Here is a 21,402-nt window from a genome sequence, read left to right as displayed (position 1 = left end):
TATTTTACTTTGCTTTTTGTTGATATTTTGGGTGGAAAGCAGGCGTAGCTCTTTCATCTGTAAAACGAGAGGGTTGGTCTACATGGCTTCGGAGGGCCCCAGCAGCACTAGTTCTACGATACTGAGGATTTTAGGGGCACAGACTGCCACTGAGTTTCCCCATACATGTCTCGTGCTTTCACCATAACTAAATGCCTCTTTCACAAAGGCTGGACAGGCACTGGATAAGATTTGAGATTAAACTGGGGATCTCTGGGCAAAACATTTTCCTTGGGAGTCAGTTTCCTTAACTGTAAAACAGCACCAGGCTAGATGATCCTCGAGGTCTCCCTGAGGGTGAGGAGGGTCAGGGATGTGCTTCCCTGGGTTGCTGTCCCGCCCAGTGATTCACAGTAAACTTTTTTGTAAGAGACTGACATAAGTTTAGTGAGCCAAGAGAGCGTTCTAAGGGGGCAAACCACAGGGATAAGCTAAAGTACCGGTGAAAAGGTCACCTGTGGGAGTGAAACCCAAAAGGCTGAAGGGAGCAACTGAGGGGCAAGGGTGAGAGGCCAAGACAGTCAGAAGAATGATTTTCATGAATCTAAGGAAGGCTGAGCTGCTCAGATGGGATTAGGAAGGAGGATGAGCCCCCAAATACGTGGATGGAGTTTATTAGAACCAGCTCTGAGCTGATTACTGAGATGACAGGTTTAGGTCATCCCCCGAGGGCTGCCCATGGGGAAGCAGTCTGGTGTGGTGGACAGCACATTCCACTAGCTGTCAGAAGAGTTGGGTTCATTTAATTCCAGCTTTGCCTCCAAAATAGCTGGGGGACTGAACAAATTGCCCAGCTGCCCCCGGCCTTAGTTTCCTGACTTGTAAAAGAAGGGGGTAGAGGAAGGCTAGACGAGATGACCCAGCTCTAAAAGGCTCTCTGTTTTTAAGAGAATTGGATTTGAGTACCAGCTTTAGTAATCAACCCAGTCTCTCAAAGATGTATCACAAGAAGTGAGCTAGAAAGTAGATACTCCTGAATCTTGGCTCATGCCGGCAAGCCCTTTGGGGCTAATCTGATTGGCCTTGCCATTCCATAATGGACAGGCTCAAACCCCATCACTAAGGATATCTGGTTCTGGAGATCCCTAGGAACTGGAAAAGCTCAAGGTGAATCAGGTGACCTCGACCCCAGGCATACGGAATAAACCCAAGATAAACTTAGAGTCGAACTAAGGTCTGAACCCCTGAGTTGTAGAAGGCACAGAATTAACCTGACACATCCCAGTCTCTTAACAAGGTAAAGAGTGTATAGCCAGGTTAGCAAGCTGGGTGTTAGAACTATCAGTTCCAGTTATGGGACTCTCTCTGTGAGACAGGTTTCTCTAGAAATAAAGCATGGTATTTGAACGTTTGAAATTAATCCAGAGGCAGCTAGGTGGCGCAGTGGCACCGGCCACCTGCCCTGGAGTCAGGAGGACCTGAGTTCAAATCCAAAGTCAGACATAACACTTACTAGCTATGTGACTCTGGGCAAGTCACTTAACCCCAATTGCCTCACCAAAAAAAAAAAATAATAATAATTAATCCAGTAGAGGTTTAGGGGTTGGAATCAGGAGTGTGTGTGCGTGTGTGTGTGTGTGTGTGTGTGTGTGTGTGTGTTAGTCTGGGAAATTTCTCTTTTTTTTTTTTTAAAGCAGGCCTATTTTCTCTAGTCCAACAAGCTGTCTATATCCTAGCCACAGAGGCAGCCAGGTGGTGCAGTAGATAGAGTACTGGGCCTGGTGTTAGGAAGACCTGAATTCAAATGTGACCTCAGACACTTACTAGTTGTGTGACCCTGGGAAAGTTACTTAACCTCTGTCTGCTTTAGTTTTCTAAACTGTAAAATGAAGATAATAATAGCAACTACCTCCCAGGGTTATTTTAAGGATCAAATGGGATACTTGTAAAGCGCTTAACACAGTGCCTGGTACATAGCCGAGACTCTAACCCTAACCTTAAATGCCAGCTTGTTCTCTTTCCCTTCTCCCATAGCCTCTCCTTGTATCTTCCTCCTATGCTCTGCTCTTTTTCTGTAACCCTAGCTGATTGGCACCCTCCTGCCTGTGACCTCAGGGTAAGACGCTAATGAGACTCACCTAAACAGAACCATCCCTATAAAATTCCTGCACTACCCTGACTGAGGAGTTCCCTGAGCAACATGAAGATGGACGTGAGCCCAGATGAGGGCTTGACGGAACACTGAACCAAATTCCAAGAACAGTCTCTTACAAAACCATCCTGGCTTTCCATGGCTAAGACTCCCTTGCAATACTTTGGTTGTATCATTCCCTTGCCCTTCCCAGTTCCACTTTTGGGGTGTCTTTCCCAGCTGATGTCTGGGTTGGTGGGCTTCTCTAGCTTGAAGGTGTCAGTCCTGGCTCTGGCCCTGGGGGATGCTGTAGGCCCTAGTGCCCTTCCCTTGTTGCCTCTGCCCTCCCCAGGGCTTCCTTGAGCATCAAAAGTTGAGTTCCATAGCTTTCTCTTAAGCAGGCCAAAAAAAGAGGCCTGTGGCTTTCAGCATGGACTGGCTTTTCCAATTCTTTCAACAAAGCCTCTTTAACCTTAGCAACAAACAATAGCTGTGCGTATTTAGCAGAGGTTGTGTGTTTAAGTGCATGAAATGTACAAAACTGAAGGACTGGGATTGTTTATATGTACATGAAGTCATATGAAGCTGTGTCTCTATAGCAAACATTGCGTCAGAGCCATATTTCTGAACCTTGAGCAGCAGTGGGCTGGGGGTCAGCAGGAAGAGAGGTAGCAAGGAAGAAGGTCCTGGGGAGTGTGGCTCCCACAAAAGGAAATGATCCAGGGCATGCTCCCAGGTTTCCAAGCTGCTGAAGAGGGACGAAGAGCCCCTGAGGTGGGGCAGGCAGAGGGAGAAGCTCTGTAGAATCAGGCCATCAAAGCAGAGGAAAAGTCTCTAGTACCAACAGCGCTCTCTAGATTATCCTAACTCCAGGCATCTCCCCCTAGCTATGGCTCTGGACTCCATACACACATGCAAGTATGGGATTCACAAGTCTGGGAACCTGGAAGAGCCCACAGGAAATTCCATTTCCCAGGTGTCTCTGTGAGTAAAGATACAAAAGACTTTGAGTACATCATTATATTCATAAGTCAGTTTCTGTACTGCCACCATTTTCTGGTTGTGTTAACGATTCCTTCCACAAGTGAACCTAGAGTGGAGTCCTGGAGGCCATCAGTATTTGGAACATTATTGATACTCAGTAAATTGAGAAGCACTGTGGCAGAGTGGCGAGTACTCTGGGCTTGTCTTTCAACTGGAGTCTGCATTTAACTAGCTGGGTGACCCTTCTCGACCCATTTGAGCCTCATTATTTGTAAAATGAGTAATGTCATTTACCCTGCCTCCTTGACAAGGTTGTTCAGAGAAAGAAATAAGGTATGTGAAAACATTCAGTAACACAGGTATGGCACGTATACATGCCTGTGTGTGGTACAGTGAAAAAGCAGTAGAAGAGAGTGGAAGGATAAATGAGCATGAAGCTGGGACCAAGTGGACTCCATATACAATGAGAAGTAAGTAGGTAGGGGGTCTGGCCAGAGGAACTCCAGGGCCTGGGAGGTGCATCTCACTGGCTTTGCTGCTGAGGTAAGTTGGAGCACCCCTCTAGTATGATGTTTCCCACCATGGGAAATGACCAAATGGTCATTTAAGGTTAGGGTTAGAGTCTCGGCTACGTACCAGGTACTGTGTTAAGCGCTTTACAAGTATCCCATTTGATCCTTAAAATATACAATGACAATTATATAGCCACCATATCTACATAGAGCTGACCTGGCTGAAGGCCAAGTACTTCAGAGGTGCCTTCCCCGGTTCTATAACCAGCCTGGACTCCCCAATCTCTGCTTTGGCCATTAGAAAGGATTAAGACCTGGCCCCCTGCCCTATTGCTGAGTGCATATCCACCAGCTTGGGCCAGCTTGCTACCTCCTTCTCTGGAACTGATAAGCAAATCAACATTACCTTTACTGTACTCCTGACGCGTCCATTCAGAACACCTGCGACTCTGACTTGCAGCCTGCTGAGGCCAAAGCTCCTCCTACCACTCCCTGTCCCTCCTACCAACACTGTCCCTGCATTGCTCCGGGGCTCCTCTTTCTATTCTTCCACTGTGCCCTCTGAAGCCTGTTCTAATGCTAACAAAAGTGCCTTGCAGACTCAGACCTATGCCCTCCCCTCCAGAAATTACTTTGAATATATTTCATATTTGTTGTTGTTTAGTCATTTCAGTCATGCCTGACTCTGTGAACCTGTTTGGCCTTTTCTTGGCAAAGATACTGGAGTGGTTTGCCATTCCTTCTCTAGCTCATTTTACAGATGAGGAAACTGAGGCCAACAGGGGTTAAGTGACTTGCCCAGGGTCACACAGCTAGTGTCTGAGGCCAGATTTCAATTCCGGAAAATGAGTCTTCCTGACTCCAGACCCAGAACTCCATCCACTGGGCCACCTTGCTGTCTTATATTTCATACTTACTTTCAAATACATATTGTTTCCTTCTCCTAGACCATAAGGTCCTTGAGGGCAGGGACTGCTGCTTCCTTTGGTCTATATTCCCAGCACTTAACAAAGTTGCTGTTATGAGTAAAGGTACTTAATAATTGCTCGTGGAATTCAATTGTATTAAGGAAAGAACAATTTAGGGTTTATAAATAAGGAAACTAAATCCCATTTAACAAAGGGCAGTGTAGGGCCAATGGATATGATAAAGTCTAATGACCCACCCCTGACTGCAGAGGCAGGGAAGAGGGGAATCCAGGAAAGAGAGAGGACCAGAAATACCTGCCCTGAGTCCCCCTGTGACTTCCATGCATCTCTTTCCTCCGGCCTCCACATCACCTTTGGTTCCCCATTTGGTCAGGCTCACGAGCACTACTGAGAGCTGTACTGGAAAGATCTTCCCCTCTCCAGCCCTGGATGTATCTCAGGGACAGGACAAGCCCAGAGCTGTGAGCTGGCTGGCCAAGGGTCTCAGGACTTGGGAGAAATGTGTTCTGCTTAAGATAATACAGGGGAGATTATTCCATGGTGGGAAACATCATACTAGAGGGGTGCTCCAACTTACCTCAGCAGCAAAGCCAGTGAGATGCACCTCCCAGGCCCTGGAGTTCCTCTGGCCAGACCCCCTACCTACTTACTTCTCACTGCCTTGTGAGGGCTGGGGGGAGTGTTGAACCCTCTCCTAAGCAGAGCTCCCACAGAAGCAGCTACTTCCTGAACCTAGCAGTCCAACCAAGCTCTCAGCTTGCTGACCAGTGGACCTGTACTGCCCCTCCTTCTTGGGGCCAAGGGGGGAAGGGTTAAAGTGCTCCCTGCTCCCACCTGAGCCAAGAATTTGTTTGAGCCCCTTCCTAGGAGCTGGCCAGGCAGGCAGCACAGAATGAACAGCCAGGTGTAGGGTGGGGGACTGGGGAGCGCTCTGTGGGACACTGGGAAAAGAGAGAGGCTATGGCTCCCACCCCGCAACCCCCCCCCCACCAGTGGTTGCGTCAGGTAGGTTGGGGAGGGGGGAAATTATGGAGAGAAGAGGGGAGCTCGTGGGGTTGGGCTAGGTCCCCGCCTTCTGCACGCCTTCCCAGCAGCTCCTCCTCTTCTCCTCCCGCCCTTGCTCCCCAAGGCTCTGCGGCTTCATCCCTTAGCAGCACGGGCAGCGGCTGCGGCCATGGACACAGAAGCTGGGGATGGACCAGGAGCCATGAGCTGGAACAGTCAGTGCTCAGGTCAGGGCTGGTGTTCACCTGGCTTCTCAAATCCTCTGCTCTCCTTTCCCTTCTCCATTTCTCCTCCCTTCCTCCTCTCCAGCTGTCCTTCCTCTCCTAAGTCTGTCCCCTCCCTTCAATGCTTCCTCTCGGTCCGCAGTTCTGCCTCCCTCTCTCTCTCCCTCCCCAGGCCGAGATCTCCATCTTCCCGTCCCTGTCCTCACCTCTCCCGGCACGTCCAGACTCACTGCTGCATCCTCCCTTGAGAGGCTCTTTTGTCATCCCTGTCCCACCCGCCCCTTGGGAAAGCGGCTTCACCTCCCTTACCTCCCCGGCTCTGTCCCCAGGGCTTCTGTGGGTGCACACAGACTCTCAGCCCCCTTATACCCTAAGCACAGTGAAGAGTGGATAATGGGGGGGGTGGATAGAAAATTAGGTAGTATGGTGAGGACATTTTACTCCCAGTTCAAATAACAGAACCCCTTTTCCCACTGCCCCTTCCCTAACTCCCAAGCTTTTTCTCTTCACTTCCTCTTTTCCATTCGCTCCATCTCCCCTACCTTCTACTCCCTCTCTCATCTTCCTCTCTCTTTCCTAAATATACATTCTCTGCACTTACGTATGGAGAGAAGAGACAGAGAGAGAAAGACAGAGCAACAGAGCTGGGTTTAGCAGACCTGGTCAGTTTTGACTCTCCAGTCAAAGCCAACAATAGAACTGGAAATATAGGAGACAAAAAGCAGCAGATGTGGGAATGTAAGCTAAAACTGGAAGGGGAAGGGGAGGGGGTGATTCTCAGGGTCAGGGTCAGCAGCCAAGCTGGGTGCGGAGGAAGGACAGAGAGAAGATATGGGGACTCGTGGTAGGCTGGGGGAGAGATTAACAGAGCCAGGGTCAGTTGCAGAACTGGGGGTGGGGCAAATAGAAGCAGATGTGGAGACCTGTGTTGGGGAGGGGCGTTCACAGAGTCAGGGTCAGAAGCAAAGCTAGGGGTGAAGAGTGGGGTAGAGGAGCAGAGATGTGTTGTAGAGGGGATTCCCATTCAGGGTCAGCAGCCGAGCTGGGGGTGGGGTGGGGTAGGCAGAAGCGCGGATGTGGGAACCTGTGTTAGAGTGGGGGGCAGAGTTGCCACAGATTGCAAGCTAGCAGCAGAGCTGGGTGTGGAGCACAGGGCAGAGAGAAACAACAGAAGTGGGGACCTATAGTAAGATGAGGGGGTCACAGCCAGGGTCAGAAGTAGACCTCGGGTAGGGTGAGGACAGATGGAAGCCACAGAGGTGGGGGCCCGTGTTGGTGGGGGAATCAGAGTCAGGATTAGCAGCAGTAGCAGAGATGAGGACTTGTATTAGGATGGGGGGTGGGAATTCAGAGGCAGAGTCAGGTGCAGGGATGGTAGTAGGGGTGGAGTAGGGCAAAAAGCAGCATCAGAGGTGGAGACCTGAACCAGAATGGGGAGGATGGTAGGGCCAGGTTCAGCAGAAGAGCTGGGGGTGGGGTGGAAGGTAGAGCATCTGAGACCAGCAGAGGTGCCATAGCTGGAGGGGTGGGGTGTCATCAGAGCTAGGAATGGGGAGATGCTTGCATTGACATTAGAATTCCATGACTTCAGAAGCTTAGGGTGGGTATATTCCCCAGCCTTTCCTATGCCTCTCACACTTCTCTTTCCACAGGATTTCCAGTGACCCCTGCAGGGTCCTGTGAGGGACCTGAGGGCTGTGAGAGAAAGAAAGGCCAATGCTGGGGGTCCCTGGAGCGCTGGGGTCAGACCATGGATGGTGAGTTTTCTTACCCTAGAATGCTTTTCTTTTCTTTCTCCCTTCCTACTATTCAACTCCTTTCTTCTCTCTCTCCCCCTGGGGCTCCCAGCCTTGAGCCCATCATTTCCCCGAGCTTTTCCCAGAACCCTTCTCACCTCAAACTAAGGCCCAATTGTCACCCTAAGGCTTTGGGAATGGGGGGTGGGGAATACTTCAAGACTTCTCCTCACTGCTTCCTGAACAGATGTAGCTTAATTAGGGTCTCTCTTGTGGGGTTGGCTCTGCTAAAACGAAAACACACCACAGCAAAAGATTTCCTGATGAGCTTTTTCATCTGAGGCACTGGTCCTCACTTCATCCCCACAATGTTACCTACCCCCACCCCCAAAATTGTGGTCTGCCTTTCAAGCAAGGCTCCACTCTCCCCACAGCTAGACCTTCAAGGTTAGATGGAAGGTATCACAGGGAAGGGCCCTCCCTCCAGGTGGAAGAGGCACAATCTCAGTAGGAGGGCTGCAGTCTGCTGGGGCTACCATTCGACCGGCATTCTGCTGTTCTGCTATCCACACAGCCCTCCCCATACGCTGCTTAAGGAACATATTATCATGTAGGTAGCAACCCCACATTTGCCTGTCTGGAGCCTGAGGGATGCCTCTTTCACCCCAGCTGGTTTCGAAGGCTCCCACACAAAGTCTGAATTTCCCTAGCCCAGTGGTCAAGCAGATGCCCTGGGAGTTGATTCTTGACCTGGATGAGGGCTTGGAGTCAATAACCTCTAATTTCTTCCCAGCTCTCTGATTCTCTATTCACTTGCCCCAAGTTCCAGGAGTCAGAACTAGACGAAGCCAAGTGTCCATGAGCGAGCTTTCCTTCATTATTCTGTCTCATGCCTTGAAGCACCCCTCCCCAAAAAAGTCTGTCATTGTGAGAGGACCCACCCAAATGAAACTGGTCAGCCAACTCCAGGAAGGGTCAAGGAGACAGATGAGAATACCTTGAGCCTCAATTCTACAGGCATTGATTTAGGGGGGGGTATCATGGGGGACCTGAAGACAGCACCAATGCATCATCTCTCCCTGGTCACCTCGGCTGGTGTAACCAGTTGCAAGTTTGACAGACCTCAGCTGAAAAAAGGTGATCCTGTGTGTGTTGTGTGTGTGTGTGTGTGTGTGTGTGTGTGTGTGTGTGTGCTGGGGGGTGTCTTACAGGGGAAGTATTGCTCCCAGCTTTGTATGAGGAGGAGGAGGAAGAAGAAGAGGAAGAGGAAGAGGGGGAGAAAGAGGAAGAGAAAGAGAACAAGGAGCAGGACAACGATTCGAAGTCCCTGCAGGAAGACAAGCCTCGGGGGCTGAGCCTCACTGAGACAGAGCTGGAAGAGCTGAGGGCCCAGGTGCTGCAATTAGTGGCTGAGCTGGAAGAGACAAGGGAGCTGGCCGGACAGCATGAGGATGATTCCCTTGAGCTACAAGGTGAGTGGAATCTAGGGTCCCAAGCTCTCGCCCCTCAAAGTCCTGAAGTCTGGCCTTCTCCACATCTGGTGAAGCTCTTGACACCTCAGTAGGGGGAACCTGGCAGCAAGGGATGGAAGGTTTGACAAAAACCGGAAAGCTCTCAGGACTTGGGACCTCCCTCAGGCCACTCCTGTGCTGTTTCAGGGCTCCTGGAGGATGAGCGATTGGCCAGCGCCCAGCAGGCAGAGACCTTCACCAAGCAGATCCAGAAACTCCAGGGTAATGCTAGAGTCTGATGTGGGAAGCAAGGGAGAGGGGAAGGTGGGGTCGGCTTCATTTTACCTTTTGTCAAGGGATTTTTCTCATGCCATCTCTCTTACCACTTTTTTAGTCATCCAAAATGATCTTTTTACCTCTTCTTTACTATCCTCTCATTTCCATGGTCTCTTTAGATTTCATCTTCCACTTTTCAAAACAACACCACGATCCCTACCCCATTCTTAGATCTTTTCCCCTGGCTTTCTGTCTTTACTCACTCATCTTCTATTGAAACTCCTCTTTTTACTCTTCTGCTTCTTTTCTTCCCTTCCTTTTTGCCTCTAATCTCTTCCTTTTCTCTTGCTCATCCATTCTCCTTCGACGTCCAGGTCAGCACCAGGGGTGGGTGAACTGGTTGGACGCTGGGATGGGTGACTTAGGAGTAGGGGTAGGGTCATTCTAGCTCCCATTTCCCTTCAAGCACTGGGGAGTGCTGCAGCCATCTTGGCTGGTCATATTCTTTGTCCCCTCTCTTCTCTTCAGAAAGAATCTGGGATAGGGCAAGTGAGTTAACCAGAATCAATAATACCCACAGGCTACAAAGCCGTGTCATAAGGGCTTGTATTCAAGGAGGGGCTCTCTATAGCTACCAGGAGCCCTACAGATGACCTAGAAATCCCTTCCCTTCAGCTCCCATGTGCAACTCTCTCTCAGGAGCAGCAGGGTAGGTGTTCCATATCCCACAGCAACATCAAGGCAGCTTCAGTTGACTCCTTCTAGCTTCCAGTTTCTGGGAGATGTCCTAGAAAACAGCTTCAGAGCAGACAGTCCCCAGGGAAGCAGTCCAGTGTGGGACAAAAGGAGGAGGAAATGAACAAAGAGAGAGCAGGAATAGAAAGCAGCCAGCTAGGGCAAAGGAAGGAACAAAGAAAAGTGGAAGGGAAATGATAGAAGGAAGTGAGGTCGGAAAAAAGTGAGGCAATCATGGTATAGTGGCCAGAGCCCTAGATTTCAAGTCAGTGGCCCTGGGTTAAAATTCTGACTCTGCTGCTTACTCCCAGTATGAGCTTAGACTCATACTGATTAGTTTCCCTTCACCTCACATTTCTTATCTCTGGGGACTGTACTAGCTATTCTTGCCACATCAATAACTTTGTATACCGCACCTTGCACATGCTAGGCTCCTCAAAAATGTTCACTGAATCGTACCTCTGCAGTCTCTTCTGACTTTAAGTCCCATAATCCTATGATCTCAGGCAGGAGCCACATACATGTGGTTTCCATAAGATCTATTCAGTCAGTTCTTTTGCTCCCAGGCACTGGGGCCCAGGGCCAGAACTCTGAGTATATTTATAGCTGCTGACTATGGGTGACCCCATAGCATTGCTGGATTCAGGCAGGGATCCAGTGCCCCTACAGACCCATGCACACGCCACAACGACATATCCACTGGCCCCTTGGGTCTAAGTATAAAAATATCTCAGGAGTCCACACAAACACACACACAGAGTTTGAAGCTGTGCAAGCTGTAGAGGAAAGAATTGGCCCTGCAGTCAAAAGAGCAGGATTTCTGTCTCAGCTCTGACACTTACCAGTTCTGTGACCTTGAGCAAGCCCACTCAATTATCTCCAAGGCTCTTAGTTTCCTTATTTGTAAAATAAGAATGATATCAGCTATGTCAAACTCCAAGGGCTATGAGGGGATCAAATAAGATAATGAGTCTTCGGAGGCAGGAAATCTAGGCCTGAAACCCCCATCTCTGCCAGAGTGCCCATGTACATGGCACACAATTGGCACTTAATAAATGCTTCTTCACTTGACTGCTACTTATTACCTGTAATATAGTCAGGCTGCATGCTAGTCACAATGAAAGGATTATAGGGATGCCACTTACTCCCTTGGGCAAATCGTTTAATTTCTCCTGGACCTCAGTTTCCTCATCTGTTAAAAAAAAAAAAAGGGAGGGGAAGAGAGTGAGTTAGACTAGATGACCTCTAAGATGCCTTCCAGCTCTAAGCTCATATAATTCCATGATTCTTCCCAGTTCTATAGTCCTCCTGGCTTAGATAGAGTCTACACACTTTATGACCTAAACACGCGCGTTGACACCAACTCATGCATACGCGCGCACACACACACACACACACACACACACACACGTACGTGCGGCGCAAGGCTGCCAGGTCACACACCATCACCCACCTTCCTGCAGGGGGCGGCAGAGCGTTCTTCCCTCTCTTGTCTCTCTCCCTCCTCCCCCTCCTAGCTCTTTCCAGCTGGGCGCCCGTGCACTGCCCGTTTCCGCCCGCAGGGGGCGCGCGCTCCTTGGGGGTAGGCCGGACCCTTGGCCGGCCGGAAGCGGCTGCCTTAGTCCCGCTATGGGCCACGCGCGCGCGCGAGGTGGGTGGGGGGGGCTTCCCCCCAAGGAGACCACTAGACGGGCTGATGCGATGGAGTCCCTGACCAGTGAGTGAGAACCGACTCTCCGCCCGGACCCAGACCCAAAGCCCCCACCCGGCGCAGAAACTCCCCGCCTTACCGCCAATCAGCACAGACCATCTTGGAGACCCGCCTCATCCCATCCTGCCCCTTTTAAGGCCCCGCCCTACTCCTGCCAACTCCCGGAGAAGCCCCGCCCCCCTCAACTCCCACACAAGTCTCACCCCCCCAGCGCCCAAGCCCCGCCCCAAACCCAGGCCACGCCCCCACGCCTGCCCACTCTGCCTGAGCCCAGCTCCAGCGCCCTGGCCCTGCCCGGCTCGCCCCCCACGCGGCCTCCAACTCGAAGGTGGAGAATGTCCTGGCCGGTGTTAGAAGGCCGTAGGAATTGCAGACGGAGGGGACCATCACCTTAGACACCCTCCGGGACCTTAGACACCACGTAGGCCAGCTCCCTTTTACATCCCCATCCATCCATCAGTCAGTCAATCAACAAGCATTAAAGCTGCCACGTGGTCAGACAGCTGATGTTGCTGGGCATAGAAAGACCAAAAGAAAAAAAAAAAGGAACAGGCAGGCCCTACTCTCCTGGAGCTTCCAATCTACAGGAGAGAAGGGAGGGGCTCACAGCATGTCCACCTATCAGTAGATACAAGATAGGTATGAAATAAGGTGAATGAAGCTCTTCCATTCTCCAGTGGGGAGCGGGCAGGCCACAGCCTAGAGGAATCTGGCTAGTGTTTGTGATGTGGCCCTGGTATGGGGTAGGGCAAAGGGCACCCGATGCGGATGGAGTCAGAGAGCATGAGGTCCTGGATTGGGAAGCTTGGATTTCAAACTGTGTCCTCCCAACTCGCTGGCGTGGTGACCTTGGCAGACTCACGTGGCCTCCTCTGGTCCTCAGCTTCCTCTGTTAATGAGGTTAGAGTGCGTGAGCATTAGCCTTGGAGTCGGGAAGACCTGTATTCAAATCCTGCCTCATAGAGCAAGACTCTGTTTCTCCATTTCTAAAATGAGGACCCTGTGGCCTTCAGGGTCCCTTCTGGACCTAAATGTATGTGGTGTGTGGGAAATGACCTCTATTGTCCCTTCTAGCTCCAAGGATTCCAGAGAAATTGTGGGTGTAGAAGGGAGGGACGGAGCAAAGCTCTAATACAAGGCCCCAAACAGGGTGGAAGGAGGTAACTAGAATCATTTTGGAAGAGTAAGGACAGAGAAAGGATAAAGTTTGGGGCTGCTTTTCTGAACCCCAAGGAAGAGAATTTAAGAAGAAATGTCCCAAATATCGTTATGCATCCTAGATGTCACTGTTTAAGAACACTGATAATCTGGAGAGCACCCAGAGTGGGGCAGCCAGGATGGCAAAAAAGCCTTGAGTCCATGTCATATGAGGATAGGCTGAAAGAACTGGAGATGTTTAACCTGGAGAGGAAAAGTTTGGTGGGGGAGGGGGAGGGAAGGGAAAAGAGATAATAGTCCCTAAAGCTGTCTGTCATATAACAGCGGAATCCGAATGGTTAGACTTGGCCCCAAAGGGAAGAACAAGGAGCAATGGGGACACATTACCAAGAAACAAATTTGGGCTTGATATCCAGAAGAACTTCTACCAATTAGAGTTGTCTAAAAGTGGAAGTGGTCGTTTTGGGAGGTGGTGGGGTCCCCTTTGAAGGTCTTCTATCCAGACTTGGTGGTGGTGTCTCCATGGGGAGATGTGTGTGGGTTGGAGTAGACAGTCACAGGTCTTTTTCAGCTCTGAAATTCTGTGATTATGTGAAGTGGCTTTTCGCTAACCGAAGTACTTTCTAGGCCCTCTTTTTCAGCTATGCATTGGAGAAACTCCATCAACTCTATCAAGTGGTGCTACCACCTTTCCAAGTTCATCTCATTCAACGTGGCCCTGTCAGTCACAACGGTCTTGTGGCTCCCTGCATGTTATCATGTCATTTTCTACCTTAGGATTTAGAGCTGGAAGGGACCTTCAAGGTCATCTAGGTCAGACCTCTCATTTTGCAGATAAGGAAACTGAGGCCCAAAATAAGTGCCAGTCTGTTTTCCTTACTCCATTCAGGACTCAATTCTTAATCCACTTCCTCTAAGGAGCCTTCCTTGGATGACCCTACTCTGTTGTGATCACTCCCCTCTAGCCCATCCCTGAAGGAATGACTGTACTTACTGTACTCATATGTTTATGCATATTGCTGCTTTGTGACTGTGCTCTAGTTATCTCACTTGTATGTGTTTTGTATTCCAAACTAGACCATAAGCTCCTCAGAGCCAATACTATCCATTCTAGCACTGAATTCTAGAACAGAGGCAAGCATCGAAAACATGCCTGGGTCGAGCACCAGGAAAGGTCCCTCCAATTCACTTTTACAGAAAAAATTTCTGGGGGGAGGGAATGTGGAGGGGAACCTTAGACTTAGGGATCCTGTTTGGTGGTGGGGAGACAGAGGTCAGGGCAGCTCAGTCTCCTTCTACTGAAGCCTGCCCCAAGGAGACCAGTGGTGGTACATGGAGCAGGGAGCAGGGCGGGACCAGGCTGGGGAGGAGCTCACCTACCTGGGGCTGTTGGAGAGGGCAGCTGGGGAGGACTTGGACCATCCTGTAGCCTCCTATTTTAATGAATTATTCTTGGTAGTAGTAGATAGAGGACTGGCCTCGTGGTCAGGAAGTCCTTCCTTTAACACACATTGGCTGTGGGACCCTGGGCAAGTTATTTAACCTCCCTGTGCCCTTGACAAACAACTGGCCAAGTTGTAGAGAAGGTGCTGGCCTGAATTGAGAGAGGACAGTTCCTCTTCTGGGAGTTTCCTATACTACTGAAATCCCAAGTCCAGTCCCTGTCCCTAGACTTACTGCGGAAGGGAAACAAGAACTGTTTTTCTCTAAATTTGGGCCCACTGGCAAAGCCCTAGTTGCCTAGTCCTAGCTTCAGCTCTGAAGCTCCCTGCAGGCAGGGACTGTCTGCTTCTTCTTTTGTTCTCTCTCAGGAGCTCATTCTGTGCCCAGAGTAGTAAACACTTGTCAGAGGAATGGCTCCCAGCCACCCAGCTTTACCCATGTTGCTCCTATAGTTCTGTTCCCCACCTTCTGGGTTCTTTGTCCCAGCTAGTGCCTCTTACTTTCCTTATTTTCCCAACAATAGATTTCTTTTGTTCCAAGATAGACAGCTACGTATGACCATATATATACAAGTCCTTAGATCAGAGGCGCCCAAGTTTTTCAGTAGTATACCATATGTTCAAAAATCTATTATGTGCATGCAGGTCACATTAACCTAATGTGTAATTGCATCCAGCCAGTCCAAGCCTGCTAGCATGACCCCTGGTGCCAGCCAGTCACACAACAGAAGCCCAAAGGGAGCTGGTATTGGCTACCTAGTTTTTATGTGCTAGCTAATTAGGTTAAATACAACCGGGAGGTAAAAAGATCTCAGGTGGAAGCCACCTTGGGCGCAGATGGGCTGCATCTGGCCCCTGAGCCCCAAACACAGCCAGCCAGTCTGGCTACTGCACAGATACACATTCTTTTGAATCCTGATGCTTCTTTGGATAGGTTTAGGCTCCTAAATTCCCACTGAGTCACGACAGCATGTACACAGTGGCAGTCACCAGTTGTGAACACCCAAACTGACTACTGAGGGGCCTGCGTCGCTGGGAAGGACGTAGGAAGAGCAGGGGAAAAAATGAGGTGGCCGTAAATAAGAAAGGCTTGGCTATGCTCTTTAACCATCCTTCATTCCCAATCCAAGCCCCCCTGGCCTGCGCAATGGAGCAGGGCCCCCATTCTACTTCTCACTTTTAGTTTCTTAAATACTTTCCTTCTCCTACTCTGGGTACAGCTGTTTCTCTCCAGCGGGGCCGAGCTTGGGGTCTCTAGAGTAGACAGAAGGGAAACAAGTTAGTCCTTCTCAGGGGACCCAGCAGATGGGTGTGCCAGTCCTCTGACAGCCCCCCAACTTGCGTCTCTCCTAGGTGAGGTAAGGTCCCTCAGGAAGGAGATCTCCATTCTGGAACAAGAGAAGAAGACTGAACTGAAGGACATAGAGCAGGAGCTGCAGATGGCCCAGGACGAGATCCAGAGTCTGCGGCAGGCTGCAGAGGACACAGCGGTGGAGCACGAGGGCGACATCGCCACCCTGCAGGAGGACTTGTGCCGCCTGCGCTCGGAGCTCAGCAGCATGGAGCGCATCCGCGAAGAGTATGAGATGGAGATCAAGTCTTTGCGGAGTGAGATGCAGCTGAAGGACTCCGATCAGTCTGAGAAGCTGGTCCTCTCGGATGTTAGCCTGATGCAAGGTACACTGTGATTCTTTGGTACCCTGGGCCAGGGAGGCGGGGAAGAGATAAGCAGAGCAAGGCCCCCGGGGTGGGGGCTGGGGGGGCTCTCTTTACGGCTAGGTGCAAGACTGTTGGGGAATGTCTGGGACTGCTGGTGAAAGTTTTCTGAACACAGACCACTGATTTTAGGCTTCTAGGGGTGGTTATCTTTGGACAAAATACAAATGACAGTGGCAATTAGGATTAGAAATATGGGCAATCCAAGGTTCTCTCAATTCAAAAAATGTCAACCAGACCTACCAGGGTAGAGGATGTGAAGAACGGTAGTTGTCTGGTGGCTGAGTCGTGTCTGACTCTACGTGACCCCATGAACCGTGTCTGTGAGGTTGTCTTGGCAAAGATGCTGGTGTGGTTGGTTATTTCAGTCTCTGGTGTGTCCTCATTTTACAAATGAGGCACTGAGACAGATACAGGTTAAGTGACTTGCCCAAGGTCACACAGCTAGTAAGTGTCTAAGGCCAGGTTTGAACTTAGCTCTTCCTGACTCCAGACCCAGTGCTCAACCCATTGCACCACCTAGCTGCCCCTAAGAACAGTGGTAGAAAGGAGTATGAGACTGTGCAACGTGAACACCGTGACAGAACCTTAAGGTCAAATTCAAGACTATAGGAGAAATCTTACCCTACAGTCAGACAGTCAGCAATGAGGAGTGCAGTGCAGAGGTACCAGCCAGGGTTTAACTCTGCTTGAAAGCTCTTGGGCAGTGACCTGTTTGGGCTGTGGCATAGAGCTTAAGCTGCCTTGCTGTGAAATTGTTCCCTGGGGGTACCGTGGCTATTTGCCCGGCAACCTTGTAGAGGGTCTGTCTCTAAACCTAATCCTGACATTCAGTCTAATGCTTCACCTCTTGGGCCTCAACAGCTTTCACCAAAGTAAAGAGAGGCTTCAAGTACATCTTAAATTAGATGGGAGGGAAAAGGGTTACCCTAGTAACTTCAGGGATATCCCAAACTCAGGGTTTTTTCCCCCCAAAATTCAATAAGTCTCAGCTCGTGTGCTGTCTCCAACTGTCTGCTGGGACCTAGAGCATAAGAAAGCTGCCTTTGTCCTGAGCACAGATTTCTTATCAGGACCTCAGGAAAGCGCCGTAGTCTACCCTGCTTGCAATGTGAGCTAAAACAGACATGAGCAAACCTTCACAGCAGTGAAAAGCCCTGACCATCTCTAGACTGAGGAATTATTTTAGTAGTCCAAAATGTTACCAAACGATTCTGACCCATGATAAAGAAGGGAGCATCAGCACATTATGAGGTTAGGTCAAGGCAGCATTTGATAAATACAAGCAAAGAGCAATCTTGTAATCTAATCCTACAAGCCATATTATACTCTGACAAAATTCTTAATCATCTAGAAATGTAATGGGCATAGTTGTATGTCTGTGGTAATAGTAAACAGCAGTAGTAAACAGGCAGACGTATTCTAATGCATCTTCAGAAGCCAACACGTTGGCTAGTTCTTGAGATTCTGTAAGCTTGTAGAAGGCTAATCAAAGGTTAGCAGATTCTTTCAAAGGTTTCTGAAGTCTTATTTCACTTAGGGCCGCTTTTTAATGCTCAAGGGTTCCCTAGGGCACCAACAAATGAAGAACCATAGAGGGAATCCCAATCAGGGTAAAGGATGATGTCTAGACCGGTCCTGTTTACGTACAGGTAGATACAGGACGGTGGGGAGGGCAAAGGACAGCAGCTCAGCTCTGACTCAATCTTTGTCCCCTCTACAATTTCTCTTTACCCTATTCCTTAATGAGAAGGGGAAAGGAATCCCGTTTGTTATCCCAGAGAGCTTGGAAGAGCATCAGAGATCAAAAGGAAAGGGAGATCTGTTTTCAGCATAGCCTTAGGATAAGAAGATGTTGGAAGAAACCTTTGAAAGAATCAGCTGGCATTGTATTAACCCTCTTGAATCTCCTAGGATCTCAAGAGCTAGTCAGTATGGTGGCTTCTGAGGAATGACGAGGGAGCTGTAGCAACACTGTCTTCCCAGGGTCTTGTCTTCCAAGGAACCCTGAGCTCTGACTTTCTGTCTTCCTTATGACCCAGGCATCTATTAGTATTTTCTAGATGAGGAAAACCGAAGCTGGCTCTCAGTACCGTTTGGCTTAGAATTCAGTCTCTTTCTATTATGTTTGCTCTTCACAGAGGAATTGCAACAGTTACGGGACCGTTGCAACTGCTTGACTGAGGAATACCATGCCTTGAAGATGAGTAACAGCAGCCTGTGTGAACAGCTAGAGGAGATGGAATCCCAGAAGCACTGCAGTGAGGACCAAGTGGAGAGCAGCAGGTAGCCTGGCCTCTCTGTAACCCTCTGCGCAGCTGCCCTAGGCTTACCTTCTAGGGCTTTCTAGAAAAAGATGGTAGGTGGTATTATAACCGAGTGGACAAGGGGAATATCTCCCCTGCTTCTAGAGGGTGGGCCAGCTCCAGGGTAGCCCAGCTGGTGTAGATACAGAGATGGAGATGAAGATATTTCTGAGCATCCAGCCCAGTGTAGTCCAGATCATCCCAAGTATAGAGGACCCCTAACACCCTGACCCATTTGCAGGATTTGAATCCCATTCAGGATATCTCTAGAAATCTGATTTGATCTGTCCCTGAGGCATATGCAAAAGTAACTCAGACTCAATCTCTGTTTTTGCTGCAGTGACTTAAGTCTGTCAACTAAGGGCTTCCAGATATGGGGATGAACTGGTCCTGAGCTAAGCCCTCGGCTTATCTTAGACCAGCAGTCTTAGGTACCCCCGGAACCAAACCAGCCTTTAAAGATTGTGGTGCATGAAACGTTGTAGGCATCTAGCCTCCAGTCACTTAGCTGAGTTGTCTTGAGAATGTCATCACAATTGGGTCCCTTGCTGTGCTGCCTCGGATGATAACGCCAGGCATAACACTGTCCCAATGCGGCTTTGGGGTTGTGTGTTACAGAAAAACAAAGGAGGCAGGATGGTTGAAACCACAGAAGAAGATGTCGACGGCTGAATCTCAGACTTCGGGAATGGATATGTTTGTGGATCTCATGTCCTGTGATGACGACGAAGACGATGAAGAGGAAGAGTGTGAAAGCCTTCGGCAACAGCTTCAGGTTGCTGAGGAGCAGGTGCAAAAGATGCAGAATAAGGTGGGCACCATGGAGGAAGGATGCTTCCCATCACTTCCCTTTTCTTTTCCGGTGGCCTGTGTGGAAACAGCTCATTAGAATTCCATCCAGTTCTATTCAATGGCCTTTCAAAACAGCACCCACTCCGTGCGAGGCACTGTCCTGGGTGGCAGGGCCACAAAGCTGAAAAACTGTCCAAGCTCTACCGTGAAGATACTTCCAGTCTAGGTTGGTGGGTGTGCTATCTACATAGGTACACAGGGATGTCCATTTGTACCTTTCATGCTTCTTTGATCAGATGCTCTTCCTAGTAAAGGGGACACTGCGCCTTCCCCAAGCTCTTTTTTTTAATGTTCACAAGCTCCCCCTTCCATCCCTCTTGCAGTGTAAGGACCTGCACGCTGAACTGCTAGCGTTACAGAAGGTGCATCGGGCCAGTGAGGATGAGGAGAAGTGCCTAAAGAGGGAGCTGAAGTTCTGCAAGGATGAGATGCATCGGCTTAAAAACTGCCAGGATGCCCTTATCAAAAGCCAGGTAACCCCTTCTTGGGGGAAGACAGGTGAAGGAGGGAGTTCTGATACCAGAACAGACTCTGCTAACCTTTGACCCTTAGCCAGAGGCATAGCCTGTAGGGACCAATTTGGGGATCCATGCAATGCTACATTCTGGAAGCTCTGATCACTTCTGGGTGCATGCATCAGAGGAGAGAATAAACTGAGACACGTAATGGAAGTTCCTCAAGGTGTCTGCATCTAAGCAACCCTATGGAGGGCCCTGCCATCTCTCATAGTAACTCTACTTGTCCACGTCCTCCCCACCACAGACCCAGGATCTGGTGAACAAACTGTGTGGGCTGCAGAAGAAGTACCAGGAGAGCCAATGTGAGCAGGCAAGTCTCGTGAAGGCACGAAACCAGCTGCAGAAAGAGCTTCTTGAAAGCAAGGACGAGCAACGTAAGCTCATGATTAAGAGGGCATCGCTTGCAGAAAGCCACAAAAAAGAGAAGGTAACACCAGCAGTGACAGCTGAAGGAACAGGTTGGCACCTCCTGGCTAAGTGTTGGGGGAGGCAGCAAATAGAAAAGAGGGGGCAGGATCAGCAGGAGGTCTTTGGCAGAAATTCTGGGGGAAGGAAATTACCTAGAGGGAGAGCAGGACCAGATCCTTAGGGCTGCTTCCAGCTAACCACCAACTACCGCCTCTCCATGGATCCCTGCAGCACTGCCTGAGTCCCTGGAGGGCTCCAGCCTCATCTAGGTATCTGCATCAGAGAAGACACCAAGCCAGTTAAGTCAAGGGCAAGACCGGTAAGGGAGGAGAGGCCTCCAGACTGTCAGCGGTCGAGTGAACTAGGCAGAGAGGTAAACAGGGAAGGCCCTCTGAGGGTAACTGCACTGCCCAAAGTCCTCTTCCACTATAGGAGCTGGAGGCCAAGCTTGAAGAATTACAGAATCAGTGCCGCAAAAGCCAGGATGAAAACTGTCAGCTCTTGGATGCACAGGAGAAATTACAGGAGGAACTGGATTTTTGTGGGATGGAGGTGGAACGCCTCAGAGCTGTGGAGGCTGCCAGCCAAGAGGTTCTTGAGAAGGTAAAGGCAATCTGAGGTGAGGGAGCACGTGGCAAGAGAGAGCCTTCTCTTTGGGGTTCTGTGGGGGGTGGGGGGAGTGAGAGCCCCTTGGAATAATGAACAAAAGGAGGAGAAGGGCAGTCTTGGAGATTCGGGGCTGTTTTCAGCCGCACGCTTCCCTCGACTTTACATCTGAGCAGCTTCCTTGCACACTTGGTGCAATAGAGTATGCTAGGAATCGGTCCGCTCTTGGCAGCCCCTGCTAGAACCAGAGAGGAAGCTGGAGAGGTCAGGAGAATCTCTCTTTGATCACAGGACCAGAGAAAAGATGCGGGTGAGAATAGGGTGAAAGGCAGGTTATTCCTGGGATCACTTCAGTGACTGCCTCCTACATCATAGAACATGGAGCTGGAGGCCAGGCTGCAGGAACTGGAACAGCTCTACCAGGCCAGTCAGGAGGAGCAGGACCGGCAGCTCCACATACAGGAGGAGCTGCAGGAGGCTCTCGAAATCTGCCAGCAGAATGTGGAGATGCTCAAGAACATGCAGGCCCAGGAGAAGGCCGTGCCAGTCAAGGTAACTGCCCACAGAGGAGGTGGGGAGGCTCTCCCAGGGGCTAACTGGGGAGGAAACAGACAGAAGGGTCGGCAGTCAAGCCCAGGGCATCCTGTGGAGCGGAGTGAGGAGCCTCCCAGAGATGCACGGCTGGGAAGAGAAACCGGTGAGTCTGCTGACACTGCCCCAGCT

General features: G+C 50.1%; 1 protein-coding gene across 1 annotated transcript in view; it reads left to right on the top strand.

Moving 5' to 3' along the window:
- The first annotated feature begins 5,663 nt into the window (after positions 1-5,663).
- CCDC136 (coiled-coil domain containing 136) overlaps positions 5,664-21,402 on the top strand; it is a 29,371-nt gene continuing 13,632 nt past the window's right edge. Inside the window, 11 exon segments of the mRNA XM_078153855.1 lie at positions 5,664-5,767; positions 7,417-7,521; positions 8,712-8,972; positions 9,159-9,233; positions 15,627-15,950; positions 18,131-18,275; positions 18,914-19,106; positions 19,471-19,620; positions 19,910-20,092; positions 20,506-20,676; positions 21,055-21,231. Coding sequence (XP_078009981.1) covers positions 5,710-5,767; positions 7,417-7,521; positions 8,712-8,972; positions 9,159-9,233; positions 15,627-15,950; positions 18,131-18,275; positions 18,914-19,106; positions 19,471-19,620; positions 19,910-20,092; positions 20,506-20,676; positions 21,055-21,231 — 1,842 coding nt within the window. The 5' untranslated portion in view covers positions 5,664-5,709.

This window comes from Phascolarctos cinereus, unplaced genomic scaffold (genome assembly GCF_003287225.1).
Source record: "Phascolarctos cinereus isolate Bilbo 61053 unplaced genomic scaffold, phaCin_HiC Scaffold_1;HRSCAF=81, whole genome shotgun sequence".
Lineage (NCBI taxonomy): Eukaryota > Metazoa > Chordata > Mammalia > Diprotodontia > Phascolarctidae > Phascolarctos > Phascolarctos cinereus.
Note: the sequence above shows the minus strand (reverse complement) of the source record. Positions and strands in the feature narration are given on the sequence as shown.